Source organism: Ciconia boyciana, chromosome 2 (assembly GCF_034638445.1).
Source record: "Ciconia boyciana chromosome 2, ASM3463844v1, whole genome shotgun sequence".
NCBI lineage: Eukaryota > Metazoa > Chordata > Aves > Ciconiiformes > Ciconiidae > Ciconia > Ciconia boyciana.
Genome location: NC_132935.1, coordinates 82,727,131 through 82,752,340, shown reverse-complemented (window position 1 = coordinate 82,752,340; position 25,210 = coordinate 82,727,131). Strand labels below are relative to the sequence as shown.

General features: G+C 42.7%; 1 protein-coding gene across 3 annotated transcripts in view; it reads right to left on the bottom strand.

Moving 5' to 3' along the window:
• The window catches only part of FBXL7 (F-box and leucine rich repeat protein 7), a 190,647-nt gene extending 169,069 nt beyond the window's left edge, over window positions 1-21,578 (bottom strand). The window contains exon 1 of one of the 3 annotated variants that reach the window (XM_072853118.1): window positions 20,961-21,578. Coding sequence is in view for 1 of the 3 variants with exons in the window: in XM_072853121.1 (XP_072709222.1) it covers window positions 20,961-20,997 (37 nt within the window). In the remaining 2 variants the exon portion in view is untranslated. Of the gene's footprint in view, window positions 1-20,358; window positions 20,538-20,960 lie in introns of those variants that run through there. The other 2 variants (XM_072853121.1, XM_072853120.1) reach the window with 2 other exon arrangements.
• Between the last annotated feature and the right edge of the window lie 3,632 nt (window positions 21,579-25,210).

Here is a 25,210-nt window from a genome sequence, read left to right as displayed (position 1 = left end):
AACTTTTGCTGAAGAAGCAATGTCCATTAGCAACAGCATTTCTTCCATGCAAAGCTTCTACATGGATGAGGATCTCAGTTTAGACAATTTTACCAGCAATAAATGGATTCTCCTATGGTACTTTACCTGATCTGAGGAAACCATTGTAGACTACATTTGAAAATGCCCTTTTCCTTGTATAAGCCAAACTAAAACTAAGAGGGCTTATCACTATACCTAGCTAGTAGATTAGCTCTCACTATGTGTTCACCCTCAGTTTTAAAGGTAGTCTCATTGTTCTGAAGCAGAGACTTTCAAAAGAACAAGCATGCTTCCACATGCAAATCAAGGCTTAGACTTGCACACAGAGTCCCTCTCAGTGAAAGTTGTCCCAGTCAGACCCATCAAGTCCAAGCCAGGGCTTGGAGCTACAGCAGTCCCATGTGATACAAGCAAAGTATTTGAGAAAAAGCTATTTCAGGGTAAGATGAACACAAGCAACGATATGCTTCAAAGCTTTTACTGTAAAAATGTTTTATAAAACCCATCCCTTTTTGAGAGCTATTGAAAACAGATGAACAATAAAAATGCTTATGCAGAAAAAATAAAAAGCTTGGAAAAAGGCAGCTTTATTTCTTATGGTCTATAAATCCAATAGTTAGGGATGTACTATACATGTGACAAAACTGAATTTCCAGAACCCTAGAACGGTCCTTCATAGTTCAATGCAAATTCATGGAGCTTCAATTAATTTTAGCATCTTGAGAGGAGTAGTTCGCACAACTAGGTTAATACATTGTCACACAACAAGGGTGCACTTTTGGAGTAGAGCTAGAAAAGCACCATTATACAGCAAGGAAAAAACAGACTCGCCCTCCCTAATGAAACTTCTCATATTGCTGCTGCTCTGGGGCTCAGCCACAAGGTGTCAGAAACAAACATTTTCAGATAACTGTCATGATACATGATCACAATTTGCAGGATTTAATTTTTAAACACAAAATATGACTGCAGCTTTTCACTTCTACTGACTACTGTAGTCAGTAGAACTGTAGTATTTCAAATAAGGAGCAGTGAACACCTAACAAGAAAAGCACACCCATGTCGCTCATTCCTGCTTCAGATATCAGTCATACCTCTAAAAAAAAAAATTCTAGCTTACAGGTTCTGTCAAGTAACTCTTCATGTGATTCCATTAAACTATTCTTTCTTTGGGATTCACTAAGGGTTACTGTGGAGGATGGGACACGAGGGTACAGGGATTTCTTGTTTCAGCCAGTACATGTATTTCAGGCTCTGTGCAAAGGTACTTCCAGGAATGTCTTTAGAGAGAGCAATCTTGCCTGTACAGCATTTTTCTTCCAATTCCTACTTCTGCCACTGTTGATAACTGCCATTCAGATTTTAATTGAAATCATGAATCGTTGGACACACACACAGTCGCTACACAAATCCTGAGCTCTCAAGCCTTGAGAGACGAGCATCACCTGCACAGTCAATACACAACATTTCTTAGGATAAGAGCAAAGAATTAGTATTAAATTCCATGACAGAAATACAACAGCACAACATGCCGAGTCTCTCCCCGATGTAAACCCATACAAAAAAAGTACTGCTCTGAAGGACACTCAGATGCCCACGTGTTACAGAGGAAGGCAAGTAGTCCCACAGCAGCACACTCTCACAGGTCAAGTACACGTTTTGGGTTAGCAGAAAGCATGCCAATGAATCCCAAGGAATCAATCAACCAAAATAAAGACGTTCAACTCTAAATAGCATTTTTACATCACACATGTGCAAACAACATTTTAAGATAAAAGTGGTACTTTGCTACAAATGAGGCATAAAGTACTTTGCAACAATTTATTGTCATTAAACATTAAAAGAAGCAGCAACTCTAGTCTGTTTACTATGGCCAAATGCCCAGATTTAATTTTTTTTTTCATGCATCTGTTTAACCTAAAGATTGGACAGTTTAGGCTGCAAGAAAACAGAAGGCAGAAAATGCGAACAACTTTGCCTTCAGGCGAGGGGACTTGCAAACCTGGCAGGCCATTTATCTTTACAGCAACGTAGGTGAAGTTTTGCCAAGACTGGAGATTCCCAATTAGTTGAGACGGTACAGTATTATTCAGTATTTTACATCAATTTCTTCACACCTTAAACAGAATATCTGTCCTTAGCATCCTCCACGACCACCTGCAACTCTAACTAGCAAAAGGCAATCAAGACCATTTATTCTACTAAGTGAAAGTGGAAGAAAATCCTGCCTACAAATTTGCCTGCAGCTCTGGTACCTACTTGAGAACTCACCTACAGAGTTAGGAGATTTTGGGAGAGAGGAGGAGAGGTTCCTCCCCTTTTGTACTTGATAATCTGGCTCTGAACCTCTGGCTTCATTTCCCTCTCTGCTTTTCTGGAATGAAGGAGCCTTGATCCAGTTCTGTCACTAGATTTACGAGACATGTGCAACAGAGACCCAGTGGGCAGCAAGGCCCAGTTCTATCACTCCTAAATTTTCCTTTGCTTCAGAGAAGTTTGCTGGCTGCTATAATTTAGTTGGCCTTTCCTATTTCCTGTGCCTCTCACAGACAATAAACAGAAATATTCCAGACATTACTCTTTGTCTGGATCCTGAGAAGCATTTTCAAAACAACACAGGCACTTGCAGTGCCCACTCTCCCACACTTCCCCTTAAACTACACAGCAGAAGAGAAATACTTACACTCATCTGAGGAGACAACTGTGCCATTAAGCAAGGGAAGAATAGCTTCTTAGCCACTTCACAATTTACTCAAAAGGGATTAGGAGGTGGAAGGGAAAATTCTTCAGGATGTTAAACACTTCTGGACAGTCTGAACTACACCAGTACAGAAAAAAGAACCTGAGCTACAAAGAGTCAAGCAGCAGTTGCGGCCAGCCAACCATCTCCACACGGGAGCACACCTGAGGTTTTATTTACTTTGAAGATAGCCATTGAACTATGAGGAACTGTTGTCAGACTTTACAAGAGGGCAGCAGGCAATTGGATTAACAGTGAGTCCAAGGATCAGAGAATCAGAGACAACCAACGATGTTCATCTCTCAGAATACAATAAGGTGAATCCAGACTGATCTTTGATTGAAGTTTGCTTTCAGCTGCAGAGAGACAATTTGAGAGGCAGCTCTTGAAGGAGCAATACCAGATTTGACCCAAAATTGCAAACTTAAATTCCTGTGGCAGCTTCTGGATGGATTCCTTCCCTGCTGTTTTCAACTTCATTCAAACATTCAAAGCCCTACCTGGAAAAATGAGAACGTCTTTCTTGCCTAATCTTAACCATTCCAACATTGTTGCAGAGCTTTGTAGCAGTTCACACTGCAAGATAGCACAGGAAGTAATTGAAGTGGCAAGCTTTCTTTAAAAATACTTTTGAAAGCCTTTGTGTCACTATCTAAATGGTGTTATCTAGCTGTACAGTGTTATCAAATCATAAATCCATTACACTTCAGAATAAACCTTCATGTAAATGGCAAAGCAACTACAAAACATAAGATAAGAAGCATTGTCCATTTACCGCTCACAACTGATACGATCTCTTCAGAGGAGTTTTCTTATGTCTACTGTAAAGAGTCAATCTTCAAGAAAAATCAAACCGATGATACTCTTCCCAACTTGGTTAGAAAGCACTGAAGGACTGCCTGATGTGCCAGATCCTTGAGGTGTCTTGGACTATGACCAAACGGGGAAGATAATATTAAGCTACTCTACTTCTTTTTATTGGGAAGGAGAAAGTTAAAAGTCAGTCCTCTAGTAAATGGAAGACAGCAACCAATTTGTAAGTTCACAAAAGTTATGATTGCACATTAAAGCTCCACTTTATAGGAGTTACTCTGCCACTGCTCAGATGCAGCATCCCTGTCTCCTCCATCGCAGAACACCCCACCAAGAAGTCCCAGGGGAATACCCAGCTTATTGCATCTGGTGTCTCATCTCATCTCCACCAGAAGAGCAGCAAACTAACAAAACATTACATCAATAAAATAATTTTAATTCCCCAACTTTCCAAAGGGGATAGCCCTACAAAAAAGACTAGGGCTGACAGATTTCACTGGGTCAATTCAATGCACTACATTAATATATATTAACACAAAGCTAACATTAGTGTTAGCATTGTTTGTATATATTGAATACATTCAAATACAAATCACATTTGGCTTTTAATTAAGATATTGCTAAAGCTAAAGGAAAGGGTGTGTGTGGATATAAACTTGTTTAAAAAAAGCAGACAACACTGGTGAAAAGAACACCACCTACATAAAACCCATCAGAGTCGAAGATGCACGCATCTGTTGAAGAGTACAGATTTTGCCACAGTTTCTTTGTTTCTCAGTCTCACAAAAAAAGTCAGAGGGCATATCTTTTCCTTTCCTTCTCAGCTGAAGCTATGAAAACACTATGGTAAACTGTTTATGAAAAATGCAATTAGTTGGTTTCTGGTCTGCTGGCAACTAGAATTATCAGGACTCAGCTGATGCATTTCAGAAGGCAGCCAGGATTTAATGACTTTCCTGTGTAACTGATGTGGGCTAGACAGTCTCAAGGAAAGTACAGTGAGTCTGGTTTCCAGTCTCCTTAACACATTTCATTCTCACATCACTTGTGCTGGGTTGTTTGTGTTTTTTCTTAAGGCACAACGTAGTACATTTGACTGTCCCTAACAGAATATTGTATTTTAATTAAAAAATGTAATAACAATACAGTTCCATTACTCAAATGAAGTATTCCAGAAATAAGCCATCCATTTTAGATCACAAAAGTCAATGCTGATCACAGAACACTGAAATCATATTCTCAGCCTTAACTCTTCAAAGCCATTTTACGGGAACAAGACTGAAAACTACTTTGAGGATTCTTACTGGAATTCTAGAGCTTAAAGTTTTATAAATTCCATTAACTTAGCACATATACTAAGAAGAAATAGGGGCTTGAAGCAAGTTGTGAGTGCAATTTTTTTTAAAATACACTACACTATTAAACTAAAAGGCCAGAATATCAACCACACTGCGTAGTGTGAATACACAACATCTCCACTATATACATTGACCTTATAGAACTTAATTTTAAGGCCAGTTTCCAAAGAATTTTGTTATTCGGGTATTTCTATTCTCATCATACAGTTTTGCAGAAGTCCAAAACGTATTACTTGTGTTGCAGTCCTGGTATCATTAACACAGGACTTCATTAGCATATTAGCTAGAATTAGCATATTAAGGTTTTTTTGTTTGGTTTGGGGTTTTTTGTTTGTTTTTTTACTTTTTATGGCTCCATCATGAAGGCTGGTTTAAAAATAAATAAGTCCCTATTTTAAAAAATATCCATTTTAAAAAAGCAGTAGCTCTTGTTCCAGAGGCAAGAGGCTCAGCCATACCATGAGATAAGGTCCCTTTCTCAAAACTGAAGCAAACTCAATTTTTATATTTCTGTAGAAGAGAATAACAGAGAACACTTCAAGTACTTTGCTAATCTTCCACCATTTTCTATCATCCACACACATAGTTAAAACCAAGAACATCTCAGTTCACTAGATGATTCAATAGTGAAATGGATTGACCTACAATCTGTAAGGCATTCATTCAAAGGAATTTTTTATTAATTTAAGAGAAGTTTCCACTGGGTACCTGCTAAACATCTCTTGTATGGTCCAGGAAAGATTTTTCTCTTAATCTTCTACATACACACCCTTACACTGCAACTCCACCTCTTTGTGCGTTCAGCTGTAAGACCCAAGACGCTAGAATATATAGTTCAGATTACATTGAACTTTTTTCTGAAACCTTGTATTGTCAAGTCTACAGCAAAGAAAAAATTTTACACAAAAATCCTCACATCGGAACAGCGTATGTTGCTACAATGCAATGTGTGCTGGGAAGGAGTCATCTTCATCTTCAAATCAACTTAGAGTACCTACCATTTGTAAAGTGGGGGAGAGAAGGTGGAACAGTTTTGCTAGTCTTAGTTCTGACATCCACTGCTACGAACTAAAGAGCAGTCCCCAATTCTCCTACAACCCTACTTGATTTAAGTAGCAATAATTTGTATTGGCGACACACATCCAAACCCATGAGGATGGAAAAGGGATAGCAGCCGTTCTTGCTCATAACAAAAAGATTTTTCATTTGACACTACAGAACCTCAAACAGATCAAATCCCAACCAGGTGAAGTAGAGCAGCTGCAAGAGCTATAAAGAAGAAAAAACTATGCACACTTTTTCCTCCTGTGGGAAGGTAAAGCTCTAGAGAGATGGAAGGAATTGCAGGGGGCTTAAGGGACAGTTAGAAAAAGCTGAGTGCAAAGGTATCACAGAGCAGCATTGCACCATTATCATTTCTGGAGAGTATGCTAAATCAAAGCAGATTATAAGTCAATGAAAACGCTGAGAATTCTTTACATTTGCCCTTGAGCTCTCACGTTGCTCATCCTGCACCTCCAACACTGCTACAGGTTACAAGCACACAGACCAAAAGCAGATTTGTCATGTAAAATGAAAATAAAACACAGCACACTTGTTTAAGTGTGGTCATGCTGCCTACTAGTTAAGGAATTGTGTGAAAGACTGAGGAACTCCAGAGACATCACCCTCTTCCCCACCCTGCCCTTCCTTACCTGGGTACATAAAACTGGCTTCCTCACCAGCCATCCAGGACTACAGGGCTAGATTACTCTATACCAATATGTGAGCTTGATCTATCCTATTTGTTACAGAGATTTTTTGTACTAGACTGTGTTCGTTATTTCTGGAGAATGCTGCCTACTGGAAGACTTTACCATGTGAGATAAAGGGCTCATCTTCTACAAAACAGTTGCTTTTGAGTATGAGCCAGCAGACTTGAGGGCTCACTTCACAGGGCTGCCCAATGGCCAAGTACCACCACTTTCAGCCCTTGGTAAATACAGGATTTGTTCAACTAACAAAGAAAAAAGTTAGAAGAATGAGTTCTACTGATCATACAGGGATTTCATCCACACTCCACTTGCTGCCCATAAGCCAGCATCTACAGGGTTAAAGCAAGATTGTGCGAGGATTCTTTTTCTCTCAAGTGCGTAGTTAGAGACCTGGCCTTGGCTTGAAAATACCTCCTAAATTTTCAGAATCCTTCACAATTTGTCTTACATTTCCTCAAAACCATCGATGGCTAGTGTTAGAAACAAGGCAGTTATCAGTATGACTCAATTCACAAAAAGACCAGGCTCTGTGTCCTACCTACCACATTCCTTCCAGCCAAGTGCCAATACCTCAGCTAGGAAGAAAATTGAGGAAAACACAGGTAGGATTAAGTGGTGCTTAAAAGGCACAAACAGACAAGCCACACAACCACTAACAGCCAACTCAGCTGCGTGAAAGGCTCCTGTGTCTGACTAGACTTGTTCTGGTTTAGATTCTAATCCTGTGGAAGCCAAACTTCACTTTCTAGGAATGTTTTTGCTCATGTAGGGACTTAACGAAGAAACCCTATACTTCAGTGAAGGACACGGGGGGGGGGGGGGGGGGGGAAGGGCAGGAGTAGATCTTATCCACAGAAGGGCATGAATGTATTTTCTATAGAAAATGAGGCGTGGCAAAGCAAAAGCAAGAAACCCAGAAAGGATCAGGTCTGCAACATTCACTTGTGTCCAACATCTGCTGCCAGCATTTCTTCCTGTGCTCAAAACTGGTAAGTGATAGGGTGGTTCAATTCCATCTCATTACCTGACCCAGAACTAGAGAAACATGTACAATTTTTAAGATGCTGGGCAGTCATTCCAGTTCAGCTCTCAGAGACAGAAATACAGCTTGACATACTATGTACTTTCAGGGTGAGAAGCAAATGACATCATTACCAAAGCCCTAAATCAAAACACAATCCTTCAATCAATAAATTCCTGGACAACCAAACAGAAACTAACTCTTCCCCTTACTCACAACTCCTGTGCCACCTCTTGATAAACTGTAAGTCCATTCACAGTAGGATAACTTCTCAGATACAAGAAAAGCTCTCTCGCATACAGCCTCTAGAAACCAGATTCAAAGCGAGAAAAACTAGTAATTGTTTGAGGGAGAGGAATTTTCACATTCACCTTTGTTCCAGCAGTTCCTGGCAAGAGAAATAAATAGCCACGAGAAGCATTCATGTTTCTCCATAAAGAAAACCACGCAGTGCAACAAAAGGTACACGCACAGGGGAATAAAGAGCAATAATTTCCCAAGAGAAATGAAGACATAAGCAAAATATTCTGCTCATGCCTAACGAGTGCCAAAGAAAACTTCATACCGGACTATGCTGTATAGTCTATACATACAAATGGAAAGAAAGCCTGTTTTTAAAAAGTTACCCCTAAAATCTTTTATGTTTGAACATTTTAATTCACGCACTGTGGATATAGTTCTGATCCCAATACCTTTCATAGACCTGATTATGTCGCAGGACATTTAAACTTCCATCTTGCTAGAAGGTTACCCACTCTCCTACACAGAACAAATGTTCAATGAATAGATAATGTTAACAGGTGAACTAACCTAAAGGTAGCTTTTTGGTACTAAAACCAAAATGTAAATTCCATTGCCAAGTAGCATAACACGTAGCAATACCCAAAACACGTTGTGTTGTACATGGCTTTAGTTTTAAATAGAAGATTCTAAACTGAGAAGGACCTACTAGCACTTTAGAGCATTAAAAATTAACTGTGTCATCTGGTAATGATTGGTTTTTGTTTTCAGAAGAAAATTTAGAACAATTGTATTTAATTATTTCAGTTATGAAAAATAAGCTGTTTCTTCTAAACTTGAAGATTAACCCACCCCTTGCACCATAATTTAAATGGGGGATTTAAATGCTTTTTGATACAATTCTAGAACATGTGGAAAGAAGCAAATCTTTACAGCAGCAGAATATGGATTACTGTCAAGTATTTTTACCCATCATGGCTACATCAACTTGAAAACTGCAGAAATTATTTCCTACCATGATTAATACAAATATAACTTCTTCATTAATTAAAGCAACAATCTTCATTTTCTAGGAAAGCAAAAAAAATGTGATCCTGAGCTAGCTGTTCCTTCTGAAACAAGCAAAACTCCATTGAAGAAGCTTTTCGTAAAAGCACAGACCATTTATGCTGCCAGACACAGCAAGAACAACCACCAAAAAAATAGAGCCAGATTCTACCACCACAACTCTTAGGAGGATTCTTCTGTTTTATCTGTTCTCTGCCAAGGGAAAGCATAGTCATTGAGAAAGAGTGAGTTTCTTTATACAGTGGAAATGAAGACTTTTTTTAACCTTAATAATACAAGGTAAAAATAAATTATAGCTGAAAAAACTCCAAACCAGCTATAGACACAAGTTTATAGAGCACTGTTTAGAGATACTCAACTACTGTAGGACAGCCTTAACACTTGCCAGAACTTGCTACAGTTGAACTCTATTGCTTCTGAAAGCCTGGTAGTACCTTTTGTAAACGTAAGTAACCAGTAGAAGTACAGGAGGATCAAGTTAGGGAACGTTTAAACAAACTGGACAGACACAAATCCATGAGACCTGATGGCATGCACTTCTGAGGGCTGAGTGATCTGGCCAATGCCATGGCAGGTCACACTCAATTATCTTAGAAAGGTCATGGCAATCAGGAGAGGTTCTTGAGGACTGGACAAAAGCAAAAATCACCCCTATCTTAAAGAAAGGCAGGGAGGACAATCTAGGGAGCCACAGGCTGGTCAGTCTCCCCTCAATCCAGGAAAAGTGACAGAGCTTCCTGGAAAACATCTCCAAGCCAAGAAGGTGATCGGGAGTCATTAGTGTGGATTTATAACTGGAAGTCATGCCTGACCAACCTGATAGACATCAGCAATGAAACGACTGGATCAATGGATGAGGGGAGTACAGCAGATGTGGTTTATCCTGACTTCAGTAAGACTTTCCAACGCTGTTTCCCATAGCACCTTCATAGACAAACTGATGAAGTACAGACTAGCTAAATGGACAGCGAGACAGACTGAAAACTGACTAACCTGCAGGGCTCAAATTGTTGTGATCAGCAGCATGAAAATGCACCTGGAGCCCTGTCACTAGTGGTGACCTGGATGATGGGAGAGAGTGCACCCTCAACAAGTTCACAGTTGACACAAAGCTGTGAGGAGTGGCTGGTACACCAAGGGGTTGCTGCCCTTCAGATGGACCCCAACAGGATGGCAAATAGGCGAACAAGAGCCTCAGGAAGACAGTTCAAGAAAAGGAAGTGCAGAGTCCTGCACCTGGGGAGGTATAACCAGCTGGAAAGCAGCTTGTAAGAAAAGGATCTGGGGGTTCTGGTGGACATCAAGTTGAACATGAGCCAGCAACATGCCCTCACAGCAAAGGCAGCCAACTGTATCCCCACCTGCATCGCTGGCAGGAAACATTGCTAGCAGATTGAGAGCGCCGATCCTTCCCTTCTACTCAGCACTGGTGAGGCTACATCTGGAGTGCTGGGTCCAGGTCTGGGCTCCTCAGTACAAGACACACATGGACATTCAGAGAGTCCAGTAAAGGGCCATAAGGATGATAAGGGATTGGAGCATCTGACACACAAGGAGAGGCTTAGAGAACTGGGACAGTTTACCCTGGAGAAGAGAGGGCTCAACAGGTAACCTTATCAATGTGTATAAATACCTGGAGGGGGGAAGAGAGGAGAGTAAAGATGACAGAACCAGATTATTTTCAGTGACAGCCAGTGAACAGACAAGAGGGGAGGGAATAGGCACAAATTGAAATGCAAGCACTTCCATTTAAACATAATAAAGCATCCTTTTTTTTTTTTTCTTTAAATCTACAGGTGATTGAGCACTGGAACAGGCTGCCCAAGGATGCTGTAACATCTCCATCTTTGGAGGTGCTCAGAATCTGACTGCACATGGTTCTGGGCAACCTGCTCTAGTTGACTCTGTTTGGAGCAGTGGGTTGGCTTAGACATCTCCAGAGATGTCACTCCCAATCTGTGAGTTTGTATACTTCAGGCTCTAAAGCAGACATCGAGATATGGCCAGGAATTGATTGGAAAATGTCCTAATGTAATTTTACTGCCTGTACTGATCTCCACTGGCAGTCTAGTATTGCAGAACAAGAGCGCAATTCCTCAGCAAGAGGCTCTGCAGTAAGAGCACCTATGTTCTCAAACCCTGCTAAAAACAGATGAGGGCTTTCAAGCTTGTTGGCTACAAAAAAGTACAATCAAACATGAACTCAAGGAGGAAGGTCAGCTACTAGATCTTCTTGACATACAAAAGCATATTGTTAGTTTCAACTTAATGCTAGCATGGCTAACTGGAATAGAAATCCTTCTGCTCAGAGGCTTTTATTTATACCTCTTTTAGTAAATCCTAAGGTTCCAAAAATTCTAAAAGCATGAGTCGTAGTAGTATAATATCAACAATTTTCACCACATATTTCAGCAATAGCTTATTGTTTCCATCATCTCAGTTTAAAAAAAAAAAAAAATTATGTTGATGCTACAAGCAACTTCCTTATAAACTGTCAGAGAAAAGGCAAATGGAATACGGAGAATAGAAATCTGTTTTACTAGGTACCACATAAAAGATGATCCGTTCGGTACGTCTGTTGGTGACCAGCTGTTGCCTTTTGTCTTGTGCTCCAGTAGTGAGCTAGATCAAGTACTACCATCATTGTGCCAGTGACAAAACAACAACATATTTCATGATAAGAGCCACGAGCACCGTAAGAAACTCTCAAATACATGCACTTCCTATTCATCAGTTCCCACAGTGGCTTTGCTATCTCTCAAGGATAGGATTTAAATAAAATACTAGTTCTTTAAGTAATTATTACACAATTTTAAGAAAAAAACCTCCAAGTTCTTCTGTCCCATGCAGTCACACTTACACAGAAAGAGGATTGTGTGCAATCTGGCAACAAAGTAATATCAGAGCCTTAAATAGTGGCCTGCTTCTCCACAATGCACGCAGTCATACAAGCAATAAAAGTCTGGGCTCCCCACGAACTGACAAGATTACACTTGTAATGTGACAACTAGACTCGATCCAAATTCTCCTTTCACTGTCAAACAAGCCTGTGTGACTCTTGATCAAAAGGGCTTCTTCCTAGTTAACTATCACTGATATTATGCCAGTGTTTCTGGCTTCTCCTTTTTCTTTTCTGTCTTAAAAAAACCCAACCAAACAAACAAAGACATCTGACCTCATAACTGCTCCTTTTATAATATCATCTGCAAACTTCATTAGTGTTTCTACAGGAACAAAGAAGGAAATAGAGGAAAGTAATTTTTAAAATAGATTCACTGAAAAGAGTATTAAAACACCTTTCTCCAAGTTAGTATGCTGTTTGAGAAGACTGCAGCTATTATACACATTTGTACACAAATCCCCAAGAAAGAAAAGTGTCACATGATTTAAGATGTTGATATGACAAATTTATGTATTGTAGACAGGAATTTCCTGATTCAAAACATGGGCATGAAAGAGAGCTTCCTGTTTCCCTCTTTACTCCAAGAAGTGTCTTCAGAAGGGTTTCCTAGCACAGCCTGCCTGGAATACAGAGCTCCAGGTTAAGTGCTACCATGCACACTACTAAAGCAAGGATACGATGGCAACGTAAGTCTAACTACATAACTCTTCAGCTCAAGGGAGTCACTATGCCACCTATTTCTGAATGCAAGTTGCTATATGTTATGCATTTTCATATCTCAATTCTGAAAACAGATGTGTTAGAAAACAAACCTTTCCCACTGAGCAAAGATCCACTAAACTCAGGGCAACAACTGATATGCCTCTATAGATTCCTCTGTTTAAAAGCCCATGCATATAAATTAAACCTGGGGTTGCGTTTTCAGCAAACAGTGCTGTTGAGTACAGGAAGGAAAAAGATTCCCAATGCCATGCAGATGCCTACAGTAATTACCCAGTTCAAATCAATACAGACATGTGTGTTAAACACCCATTTGCATGAACAGGTAGTCTTACAACAAGGGTTTCAACTTGGTGGGGTGGGAAAAACACATACAGGAAAAAAGAAAGAAAGAAAAAAAACACCCAGCAATTTTTCCCCATTTACTTGTTTAAGGCAGAGGTTACAAAAGTGTGTAGGGTGAAGACACCTACTTTGCAAAGAAGTTACTTTTGTTGAGTTTGGATACTGGCACAGAGTTGGAGCCTTTTCCTTAAATATCTGTTCAAACACAGCCAACTCAAGCCTTTACTTTAAGGCAGGACTTGAAACTGTGCCTATTTCAGGCTTTCCTGCAGTTCAGGCTATGTAACACAATCACAACAGCACTTCTTCATACCTCCATATGGAAGATATATGAGAGCATTTCTCTGATCAGCACAGTTTAGTCCTGTTTAGTTTTGCTTCAGAACTTCTTGGCGTAAAGACCCTTACTTTGGTCAATACACAGACTTTACTAATTGCTTGAGAAGAATGGCCATGGTCCCTGCTGAATTCTTCTTCTGTATGGAGACATCCACAGATACAGACACCACAGTGGCAAGCATGTAAGAGGTGTGATCTAGGATAAGGGGGACTTTTTTAATGACCTACAGCATAACATCAAGATGATAGCACCTCCTCTATGCTTCAACTCCTCCAAGGAGGTCTTGCATAAAACTGTCCTTAATGTGATGTCTACACTAGAAGGCATGCAAGTAGACTTGGAATTAAGTGAGGGATGTGATCAGACAGAACTAATAGCTTTTCCCCTGAGGTCAGCTACGATACCACTAGTACTCAACCTAAATGCTACTTGAGTAAGAGTCCCACAGCATGTCTATCCAGTCACAACTTGTACATCCATATTCCTAGGAGATGTTGCATGTTTCTTTTCCTTATGAACAAGGAACAGATTCTACCGACAGCTCACCACCCGTTTTTCAAGTTTTCAAGGTTTTTAATCCTCCATGAAATAGTTGCCCTAATTTAGCAAAGTGCACGTCCTGTATTAAAGAATACAGACATAGCTGACTACAAAACAAAGAGCAGAAATAAACCACTTGTGCGTTTCAGCCTTCAAATGTCATCCACTGCCTTCTGCCAATCACTTTCCTAACACAAACAAGACCCACAAAGAAGCAAACCAATTCCTAGTTAGGAATTGTTCACAGAAGTGAGGAATCCAGAAGTAGCAAAGGACTGAAAACTCCGGAAGACGAAGTTTGCTGAGGAGATTTTTGGGGTTAGCAATTTAGACCTAAAACCGTTTAGCCAATACTGAATACATGTTGATGTTTTTCCACAAGTAATGATACAGTATCAACTTCAGTTTGGATTTTATGAGTCCAATTTGGTAGAAGGACTTTCTTTCCTAAACAGAAACTGTATTTTTGTTTTCTTGAAAGTTACCAAAGCAATCTCATTTCCTTCCCTGCCTGTGGGGAGTGGGTAAGACACAGACTAGGATGTGCAAGTCCTAGACTCCTACTACCTTAGCAGAGAGGGTTCTGCTGGAAGCTTTCCATGTCATGCATCACCAGCACCAAAGCTTATTCAGGCCTCTGACTGGCACCCAGTTAACATTTTTTTTTTCCTTCTTTTTTTTTTTTAATTTTTTTTTCTCCTTTTTTTTTTTTTTTTAAATAAGATGTACAAAAGAAAGAGCATCCAGTTACTTTTGCACTGGGCTGAAGCAACCATCCAAGGCAAAGATAACTCCCTAGATATAAGCTAACTAACTGTACCCTATTAACAAAATAATAATAAAATAGAAGAGACCCTACCTTCCCCCAGAAGCATTTTATGAAACGAGTAACATTTTATGAAATAACATGCATGTGAGCCATAACATTAGCAACTTTTTAAGCCTAAATCCCCCACAAATCTGTTACTTTGTGTGTGTATATAACCACACATGCCTGCGTACACACACACACAGAGGCAGGTTTTTTTTGGTTTTTTTTTAGAAAGAAAATACTGTATGATGAGAAACCGAAAGCAGCACAGCAGCTCAGTTAAGTGCCATATCCGACCCTCCTCCTGCCCCTGCCATGTGATCTGGACAACAAGCAACATAAGCACTGAGCTTAGAGTAAATTTACTTTTTGGAGACAAACTGAGTAAACACACACAGTCCTTTTGCATCACTCAGTTGAAAGTGACATAAAAAAAGAATATCATAAGCAGCATTTATAAAGGTTACTTTTAGTTAGCAGCAGTTGGCCACTGTCAGAGTGCAAATTCACTTTTATAATCAACATTGCTTGAAGGACTGACATTTTGAATGTTGCCATCTTTCCTGTCCAAATCTGGCTGTTAAAAGGCAAGTCTCAACTCCCTGAGTGCAGCAGAGTCAAACACAGCTGCAGGTAAAATGCAGGAACCAACGCTGGCCGAGACCAGAAAGCAGAACAGGATCACATAAGTAAGCATAACACAAAAAGTGCCACCCAGCAGCACCATAATATTTACAGTAGTCCTATGGAGGGTGTTAAGGTTCAGTTGCAGCTATTATGCACTGGGGAGGTGCGCGGGAGAAGACTAGCCAAACCAGGACAAAAAGATTTCTCCAAGAACAGCAAGATACATTATCTCAACAGATCACCTGGGAAAGGATCAGAACTGTAAGAAGACACTGGTAAAAGCTATATGCTAAACTTCATGTTTAACACATCAGATGTGTAAACACAACTCAGGCGTCAAAACAAAGCGGGAATAAACTGCACAGCCTAGGAGCCATTTAGCACCTAACTTGATGAGACTCTTCACTTGATTCTGGAAATCCCATGGGGGGGGGGAAGCAACACACCAAAACAGAGTCAAAAACTGCCCCTGGCTGTTGAAGATGTAGTGCACAGAGAAGCTACCTTGGGGGGGGAGGGGGGGTGTATCATAATTTTGTAATGAAATAATTCAATAAAAGCTAATGTACTGTCTTTTTCATTCCCTTATACTCATTAAAATATCCAGTGAAGCTCCACAGATTCTAACAACCAGTATAAACCATTGATAAACTATTCTGATTCAACTCTTTAAACAAAATGGCTTACAAACAAAATACCATTTCTCTAGTGCAAGACCACCATGTTATACTGCTTTTCAGACCTGACATAAACACTGCATGTGAAGCTAATCTACCAACACTTTGTGGGGAAAAAAAAATCCTAACATATGCAAAAGTCTATAGGTCCTAATAACAGAACTTTCCCATTTAAAAGATTTCCACACACAACGTCTGATGTGTCAGAACACTTGCCATCACTGAATTAGCAGAGATCTAATCAAAGGCAGCATTCGCAAGGAGTTACTGTGTCCAACAGCGCCTTCAAGAAAGAAGACACAAGTATGAAATCTTAGGTCTGCAAAGCAGACCTTAACCATTTCCCCTCACTGAAGGGAGGGATTTAAGAGAGTAGCCTACTCCAAAACGAACACAGACTGATCTATTTCACCACAGTGCTATATGCTAGCAATCCCTAGAAAGCTTCAGCTACCATACACCAGCTCACACATCATCATAGTTAAAGCCAGCTTCGTGAACCATGATGCCTGTGCTTTATGGCAACTATATCCCATGACATAGGCAGGTTTCTGCACTGGCACTTACATTAGCAGGACACTGGGATCTACACGGGAATTCTCCCTCCAAGTCATTTGTGAATATAAAATGCGACAAATAAAAGTTTGGAGAAGGAACATTTTCAAAACCAGAATTGAGTTAAAGTTATTCCCCAAGAGTTTCCATTTAAATCTTACCAAATTAAATATTCAGATTCAAAAAGAAAAAAAAATTAGTTTGTCAGAAAGGCTTGTGATTCAGGAAAGATGTTTATTTCCTTGCCTAAGCTTCCATTTCACCTATTTCTCCCTTGCCATCCTCTGTTCTCCACAGCACCAAGCTCCTGTGTCATATCAAGTCTTTCATGATGCATTTTAGCAGATCAACCGGAGCTGCTGCACGCTGTCACCAACCCTCTCTAGACCAGCTTCTGGAAGGAGAAGGGGCAGAAGATACCCAAAGGAAGTTTTATCAACAACTGCAGCAATCTGGACAGCTGACTCATTAAAAAGACATCCCTTCATAAGGTCTGAACACTGGTATTGTCAAAATGTTGTCCCATTATTTAGCTGCTCTCAAACTTAACTGGTTCCCAAGTCTCACAATTTAGTGAGGAAGACAAATGCTGAAAACTTACGGTTATTTTCAAAGCAGCCATTCCACCTCAATGCCACAGCTTCCTTTCATATGTAAGAACACAGATTGCTCTGGTGGTTCATGTCACAAAGCCAATCTCCTTACAAAACAGAAACCTGTGATTTTGAAGTCCTCCCCCTCAGCTTGTGGGTGCAAAAGTGTCTCAGGTGGTAAGGGGGACAGCATTCAGTCACCTTTTCCCAAAGAAAGCGGGTAGATGTCAGCTGCTCCCCTCTCCAGCAGCAGGCTCTATAGCCAGCCCCCGCCTAGCCTCGGGCCCAGCACACCTAAGGTTGTTCTGCGCAGAACTGTTACAGAAACAGTGCGCAGCAAAGTACGAACAGCAACTGCTTAGGTGTCTAATCAACTCGGCAATAGTTAAAAGGCAATATACTTCAATTCAGCCTCCTCATTTGTGATGATGAACTGTGTCTTACTTGGTCAGCTGCAATTCTCTTCAGCAATACGTTTCAACTAAGGTCCTTGAACAAAAACACCTCATTTTTGATAGCCTCTACAACAACAGGCTGCTCCTTCTGCTATCAGACATGAGGTAGGCATGCTTCCTCTTATTTAAAAAAAATCAAGCAAAGAACTAAATCAAGGACAGAAAGATGAATGATTTATCCCTAAGGCAAGAAAGTAAAGGACAACAATAAGCACTCTTGCCAAGATTAGTGACAATACATTTCCACTGCATAGGTGCAAGCCTTACAAGAACTGCTCCATGATCAAATGGATTTCTTACTCCAGTGATCCATTACCTTCAGTCATGCTATTCAAACACAACTGCTGGAACACATTCAGAAAGACTAACTTCAAGCTTTCACACTTCAGTCAATCTACTGCACACTATGATAAGCCTGACATCTCAAGCTCTGTATTTTTCTAGCTAAACAAGCTTTCAGAAATCATCTCCCTCATAGAAACATTTTAAAAGGCCAAATGAAAACTAGGAAAATAAACCTGTATTTAATAATTTACTTTTTAAAAGAAGTAAATTCCTGTAGACAAAATTTGGTATGTTATAATTTTATTTTTTTAAATGAGTGTTGTGTTCATATCCCATCTGCATGACATGATTTTGCAGAGAAGCAACTTTATTCACATTTAACCTTCATTTAAAGCAAGTTTTAGCCTGTCTTAGAAAATTAAATTTCTGGAAAACAGACATATTCATCAAGAGTGCCAGGAATTATTCACTGGACTGAACAAACTAATTTAGACTCCTCAAACATCCAACTAACTCTCCTGTCCATCTTAACATGACAACTGTAGCTTCCAATAAAATTCTACTCAATAAAGCGTTGGATGAGCAAAATAAATAAGTAAATAAAGGCAGCAAAGTGTAGTTTATGTGATTCGTCACAAACACTTAGCTGCCTGAGATTATTACACACAGTGTATATGTGAATTTCAAAAAATTGTCTAGTCCTGATAAGTGTAACAATGTAACAATCCACGAAAAACATAATTTCCTAGTAATAAAGGTTATCTAGTGTTTTAGAAGTGGTATCTTGAGCAGGAGTTATCCTTGCCCTAAGGTATCTCTTCAGCTTTGAAATGAGAAGCAATTCAGGCAAATTCCTGATGTTCCGCAGTTTCACAGCAGATGGGAAGGCTGCATGAAAAACAACAGCCATTTTAAAAATCATTTGTAGTTGTCTTTCTGAAATCTCACCTAAGATACTAGCAAGCAGCAAATGAGAAAACAACATTCAAGAAGTTCAGCTACCAAAGGTACTTTTCTCCATCCCTAAAACGGCATACCAGAGCACAACGTAGCCTAGCAAGCCCACTATGCTGGAAACTATGTACCACGTACCCAACCACAGATGCCACTCTACAAACTTCAACCCAGATATTCAGGTTGCTCTTAAAGCACACAGCAATTGGGTGTTTCCTCAGAGTGCTACCCCTCCACCTGGGATCCCAATGTTAAATGCCTGTCAAAAAGCAACTTTTTATGGCAATTAAGCAGTTCAGTTGTCAAAGGCACCAAAAGCCCCAGTGGCTTATGCAAAAAGGCCTCCCTTTACCAGGTTTAGATTTGTTCTCTGCATCACCCAGAAAGAAAGCAGCAAACAAGAGCTTCTCCAAGTTTCACAGTAATTGATGATGCATAGAAGCTGCCAGGAAACCCAGATCTACGAGCACACTAATGATGCATGGGACCAGTTACCTAAATTGAAAGATCAAAGTTTTGGCCATGGGGTTTGGGGAATTTTTTTTATTTATTTATTTTTATTGTCTTTTATTTTTAAGCCAGTATTCTACCTATTTCTCAACCCAGGTAATGGTCTGTAGTGCAAAGATTAATTTGCCACATGTAGTCTCCATTCCCAGGATCCAACCTCCACTCTGAATGGAGGAGAGAGGTGAATTAATTAAGAATATCCTAGTTGCACCAATCCTCCTTTTCCTCACAGTTCCCATCAGGTAGTTCTGGAACAGTAAAGCTCTCCTCCATCTCACCGAGGGCTGCAGAAGACTCAGTGTCCACCACATTCCTCCCACAAAATTGTATATTAATTGAAGCAAGCATTCCTCTGAACTCACAAGAAAGCTCAGGGATGCAGCCATGCCTCCCTATCATCACGCTAAACGCCCTTCGGCAACGTGATTTTTGCAAGCAACCAGCACTATAAACACTGACCCTTTCAACTCTGGGGACAAACTAGGGTTTCCTTTCAGGGGGAATCCAAAGAGGCTTTGATCACAATTTCCAGGTTCACATCATTTATGCAGAAGTTATTCTAGTGATGGTATCGAGTGAGCTAAACCCCGCAACAGTGAGCATATCTTTAGCTTGAAGCTTCCGACTTCCTCAACTCTTCCGAAAGCAGAGCTCATTTGGCAATAAATGAAAGGAACTGAAGAATCTGTTCAAGAAGCGGTGTTTTTCCCCTTTCCTTTTCACAATCTTCATGCATATTTTGGATGTGAGAGAGGTGTATTCTTTGGCAGTTGCCTTATGGACTCCCAAAGAATCGAGCAGACCATAGGGCCATCTCCCTCGCTCCACCCACAAGCCCTCAACAAAAAAAAAGGGGGGGGGGGGGGGGAGGAAATGTAGCGATCCTATACAGTTGCCCAGTACTGTGAGGGGAAGACATATATCCTATATAGTTGCCTCAATACTACGAGGGCAAGACATATACAAGACGGCTAAAAGTTAAAGAGAGCTTAAAACTAGCTGGCAGGAAGACAAACTTTCTGTACTTGCCATTGGTTTGCCTGACACCAGCTGACCGTTCCAGTAGTCCTTCGCACCAGCAGCAAAGCAGCTGAAATTCATCCCTGATGCAACTCCGGCGAGACTAATAGGTTTCCACAAGAATGAATCAGGCCCTGTCTATCTAAAACCAAACCCACTAAAGTTTCACTGAAGCGAAATTGCAGGAGTACAATCTATGGATAACAGCTGGAGAACATTAACTCTCCCCCCAGCTCTTTCCTGGGGTTAATTTTTTTTTTTTTTTCTGTTCAGACAGGAAGCAGTCATATACCATACTGCATAATATAAGGATCCTGGAATATAAAGACAAGTAGAAAGAGGATTACGAAGAGCGCTCTAAAAGTTTTTAGCAAAGTTACGCTGCTGTAACCCCCTGAGCTGCCTCCACATCATGAATTGAGGCAGCGCTTACCTCCCACCTATTATGAAAAAAAAACAAAAAAACCCCATAATTAAAGGTATTTTAAGGGTCTCAGCGCAGTGGGAGCCTGAGGGCCATGTCCTGCTTCCCAGCTGGGGTCGCCCCGGCCCGGGGGTGCCGGGCGACCCCTTTGTTGCCCCCCAGCACCCCACTTTTCCCCCCGACTCACCCTCGCTGCCGTACTGCTTGCCATTGTTCGCGCCCATCCTGCCGGCTTCATGCTCGCCGCCGCCTCCCCACGCCGCCGCGCAGCATCTCTACCGCGGGGCGCCGAGCGGCCGCGGATGATGGAGTGGAGCCAGGGTGTGTGTGTGTGTGTGGGGGGGGGGGGGGGGGTGCGGGAACCCCGGGAGTTTTTTCACGAAGCAGCCCTGCAACTTCCTCTACTTCTTCTCGGGTGGCCGACACCCCTCCCTTTCCCCCTCAAAAAAAAAAAAAAAAAAAAGAGAGAGGGAAATAATAAAAAATGCGATGTATCGGGGCGCCTTCCCCGCCCCGGTTTCCAGCCGGGGTGTCAGGGCAGGGGAGGCGGCTCCAGTTATAATCCACGGGCGGGACGGCCCCCGGGCGCAGGCTCCGCCGCCCCGCGGCCGGCGCTGGGGCTCCTCCGGTACTTCAGCGCCGCTCCGCCTTCCTCCTCCTCGCAGCCCCGCTCCTGCCTCCCCCGGGAAGCCGCCGCCAGCCACTTGTTGCCCGGGCAGGGAGGAAGGGGAGAGCCGCCGCCGCAGACTTTTGTTAGCGGCAGGCGCCTCCTCCCGGCACCCAGCGCCGCCGGGCCGGGGGGAGGGAGGGAGGATGGATGGAGCCGAGAGCCGGCCCCGGCCTTTAAAGACACAGCGCCCGGCCCGGGGGCTCCCCCCGCCGCTCCTCCGCCTCCCCCCGCCGCTCCCCCGCCTCCCCCGGTGTCGCGCCCGGCCGCGGGCCGCCCCCGCCGGCGGTGCCGCAGGGGAGCGGCCCAGGGGCCGCCCGGCCCCGGTTCCCTGCCCTTCTCCCCGCGGGGGTCTGCCCCGGCCCCAGCCCCAGCCCCGCCGTCCTCCGGCCTTCCTCAGCTCAGCTCGGCCCCGGCCGTGGCCCGACGGGAGGGTTTGCCGGGCCCTCCCCGGGCTGCCCGGCCGCACGGCCGAGCCCCGAAGGCCGCCGTGAGGGCAGCGGGGGCTGCGCAGCACAGCTCGCAGAGAACCACCCGGGGCGGGACTGGAAGCTGTTCGCCCGGGTGTCCTTCCGATGGTCCGGCGCTGCTGGTCGGGCCCCTTCGTGGCACCCTCCAACCCTCTGCAACTCACAGGAGTGGTGAGAAAGTGGCCCTGCGTGCAGGGAAGCCACACAGGCGGGCTGTTTACCTGTCGTTCCCTGCTTCTCCGGAGTTCCAGCTGTTTTCTCCTTCGCAAATAGTCTTCCCGCAGACACTGAACTTCAGTGGATCCCTCCTGGCCTTTGCCACCACATCAAAGAAAAAAACCCCAACTGTTTAACATCCCCACATTAGTTCTGCAGGTATCCTATAGGGCTGGTGCTTTGAGATGAGATGTTTCTACTTAATTCAGCTTTCTTAAAAAGCAGCTGCTGCTTCTTTCACCCCAAAAGACAGACTCTTTAACTCCTACGACCATGGGGATTGTCAGGAAATCAGAAGCAATATATGCCCATTCAGCTCAAACGTTAGGGCTGTTATTATGAACTCTGATAGGGACTCATCTACCGTTACCCATGTCATCTAACAGAACATGACATATCTGAAACGGTGGCGTATGCTCAGTGGCGTAAGGGACAGCACTGATGGGGTAAAGGCCTTTCCCGAGGGCAACCCATCCTAGCAACAGAATTGGGGATCACGGTTTTCACTACCGTGGGGGAGTCCGCACTGCCTCTGCCTGGCCAAAGGGGCTGGAGAACAAGAGATGCTCTCAAGTGGGTGTGAGGGTAAACTGCGTGTGGGGACAGGTTAATAGCCAAAGCTGCCAGTCCTGAGAGGATGCTTGCCCCCAAAGGGCTAACACTAAAACAACAAATATAACAACAATGAAGTTTGCTCAAGATAACTATTACACAGATTAAGTGGTAATCAGGTGTCATGGTTTAACCCAGCCAGCAACTGAGCACCACGCAGCCACTCGCTCACTCCCCCGCAGTGGGATAGGGGAGAGAATTGGAAGAGCAAAAGTAAGAAAACTCGAGGGTTGAGATAAAGACAGTTTAATAGGGAAAGCAAAAGCCGCGCACGCAAGCAAAGCAAAGCAAGGAATTCATTCACTGCTTCCCATGGGCAGGCAGGTGTTCAGCCATCTCCAGGAAAGCAGGGCTCCATCACACATAACAGTTACTTGGGAAGACAAACGCCATCACTCCGAACATCCCCCCCTTCCTTCTTCTTCCCCAGCTTTATATGCTGAGCATGATGCCATATGGTATGGAATACCTCCTTGGTCAGTCTGGATCAACTATCCTGGCTCTGTCCCCTCCCAGCTTCTTCTGCACCTGCCAGAGCATGGGAAGCTGAAAAGTCCTTGACTAGTGCAGCAACAACTAAAACGTCTCTGTATTATCAATGCTGTCTTCAGCACAAATCCAAAACATAGCCCCATATCAGCCACTATAAAGAAAATTAACGCTATCCCAGCTGAAACCAGGACATCAGGGGTTACCAAAAGATTTCTGGAAAAGAGTCAGATTGAAAAGAAGTAAAAAGGAAGGATGAACGTTTGCAATAGGTGGAGAGAGACCTCGGAGCAGGCACAGAGCAGCAGTCCAACCTAGTTTGACACTGCCAAAAGCCACCCCACCGGCATCTTGCCTCAGCCTCGGCCTGATGGCGCCAGCTCTCTGCCTCGTGGCAGTTTGGGGTTTTTTCACGAAGCAGCCCTGCAACTTCCTCTACTTCTTCTCGGGTGGCTGACACCCCAGGAGTGCGGCGGTACTCGTGGCATGTGCGTTAGCCAGTCGCAGGGAACAGCACAGGTAGGCATAAATACACCTAAAATGTGGGTTGCGCAGGTACCTGCAGGAGGTGTGTGTGAATGGGGGGACCCACACCCCCAGAAGAGGGGTGCGTGCTTGTAACCCACACAGCCTGGGGAGTGGCGTGCCCACAGCTGTGCGTGTGTGAGACTAGGACTCTTTAGGATTGGTTATAGAAGGGTCTTTAGAAGTTTATAGCTGTTTACTAACATTTTGCAAGTATCTACTATTGTGGTTTATGTATTGCATTGCTGATAGTGATCCTCAGCATACAGCTCACTGATTGCCAGGTCATTACATGTCCTTATTAAAAAGACAAAACTGCTTTAATCCTGATTTGATTTAAACCGTAAGTTGAGCATTTTTCCCTGCACCACACTGTGATCTTATGTATGAAAAAGCCTGTCTTCCTAAATATATCACAACACACACTAGACAATTACTGCATGTACAGATAATTCTGAGCAAATTACATCTTTGTCAACATATGCAAATGGCATATGAAACTGCAGAGACAAAAGCATCAACACTGACAGCACTACAGAGAAAGTTGCTAAAACCTGAAGTTTTGGGGACGGGAGGTTAACTTAAGAAGAAAAAACGTGCATTTTCATTAAGAGGTGGGCTAATTACCTGAAGCTGAAATGAGTACCAGCAGCACAGATGACTGACAAGTAATTGGGCAATGTTAATTAGGCTCTAATCCCACCAGATACTGGTCATTAATGCTTCTCCTTGTGAAAAAGTTTTGGTCCTGATTCCAAATGACCACACACGCTTCAATTCTCAAGAATCAGTGAAGGTCTAAGAAAACATTGCCTTCTGGGGTCAGACTCATCAGACGACCACCCTAGGTTTTTTGAAAGAAAATGTGAATTAGTCTCAATATATAGTTTTCTGTAACCAAAGGTTAATTTCTAACCACTGATATTAAGCAAACTTTGTACTGCGCCAAGGCAGTACAAAGTGTCTGCTTTTGACATCCTCTATTTTCTTTTTGAGAGTTACCTATTCCGGGGGTGGGGGAGAAGCAGTCTGCCTTCTGTAAAATGGTAAAAGGTTATGGTGCAAGGTTAATGTTTGCCTCACATACAGGCCCACAGACTGCCAACGAAGACATATAACCAAGCACTTTTTTTCCTGCCATGTGACTTGTAGGGTTTGAAAAACCCAGCTCAAACACTTGCTAGGAACTCACCTAGGGAGAGCAGGATGGTAAAGAAAAAAACTAGGGCTTTCTATGGCACAGCAGCCTACCTTGGTCACTCAAGCCCTGCCCTCCGACTCGGCGATGGGCAGCTGTAGCTCGCATGCCCAGCCATACCATCCTCCCCGCAGCAGGTACTGCAGGGTAATGCTAGTCCCCAGCTGTGGGAGAGCACACACAGGCCGAAACCAACACGTGTTCCTGCTCCGCGTGCAGCCCAGCTGTGCTCAATCTTTGCCTGAAATACAGTGATGGGA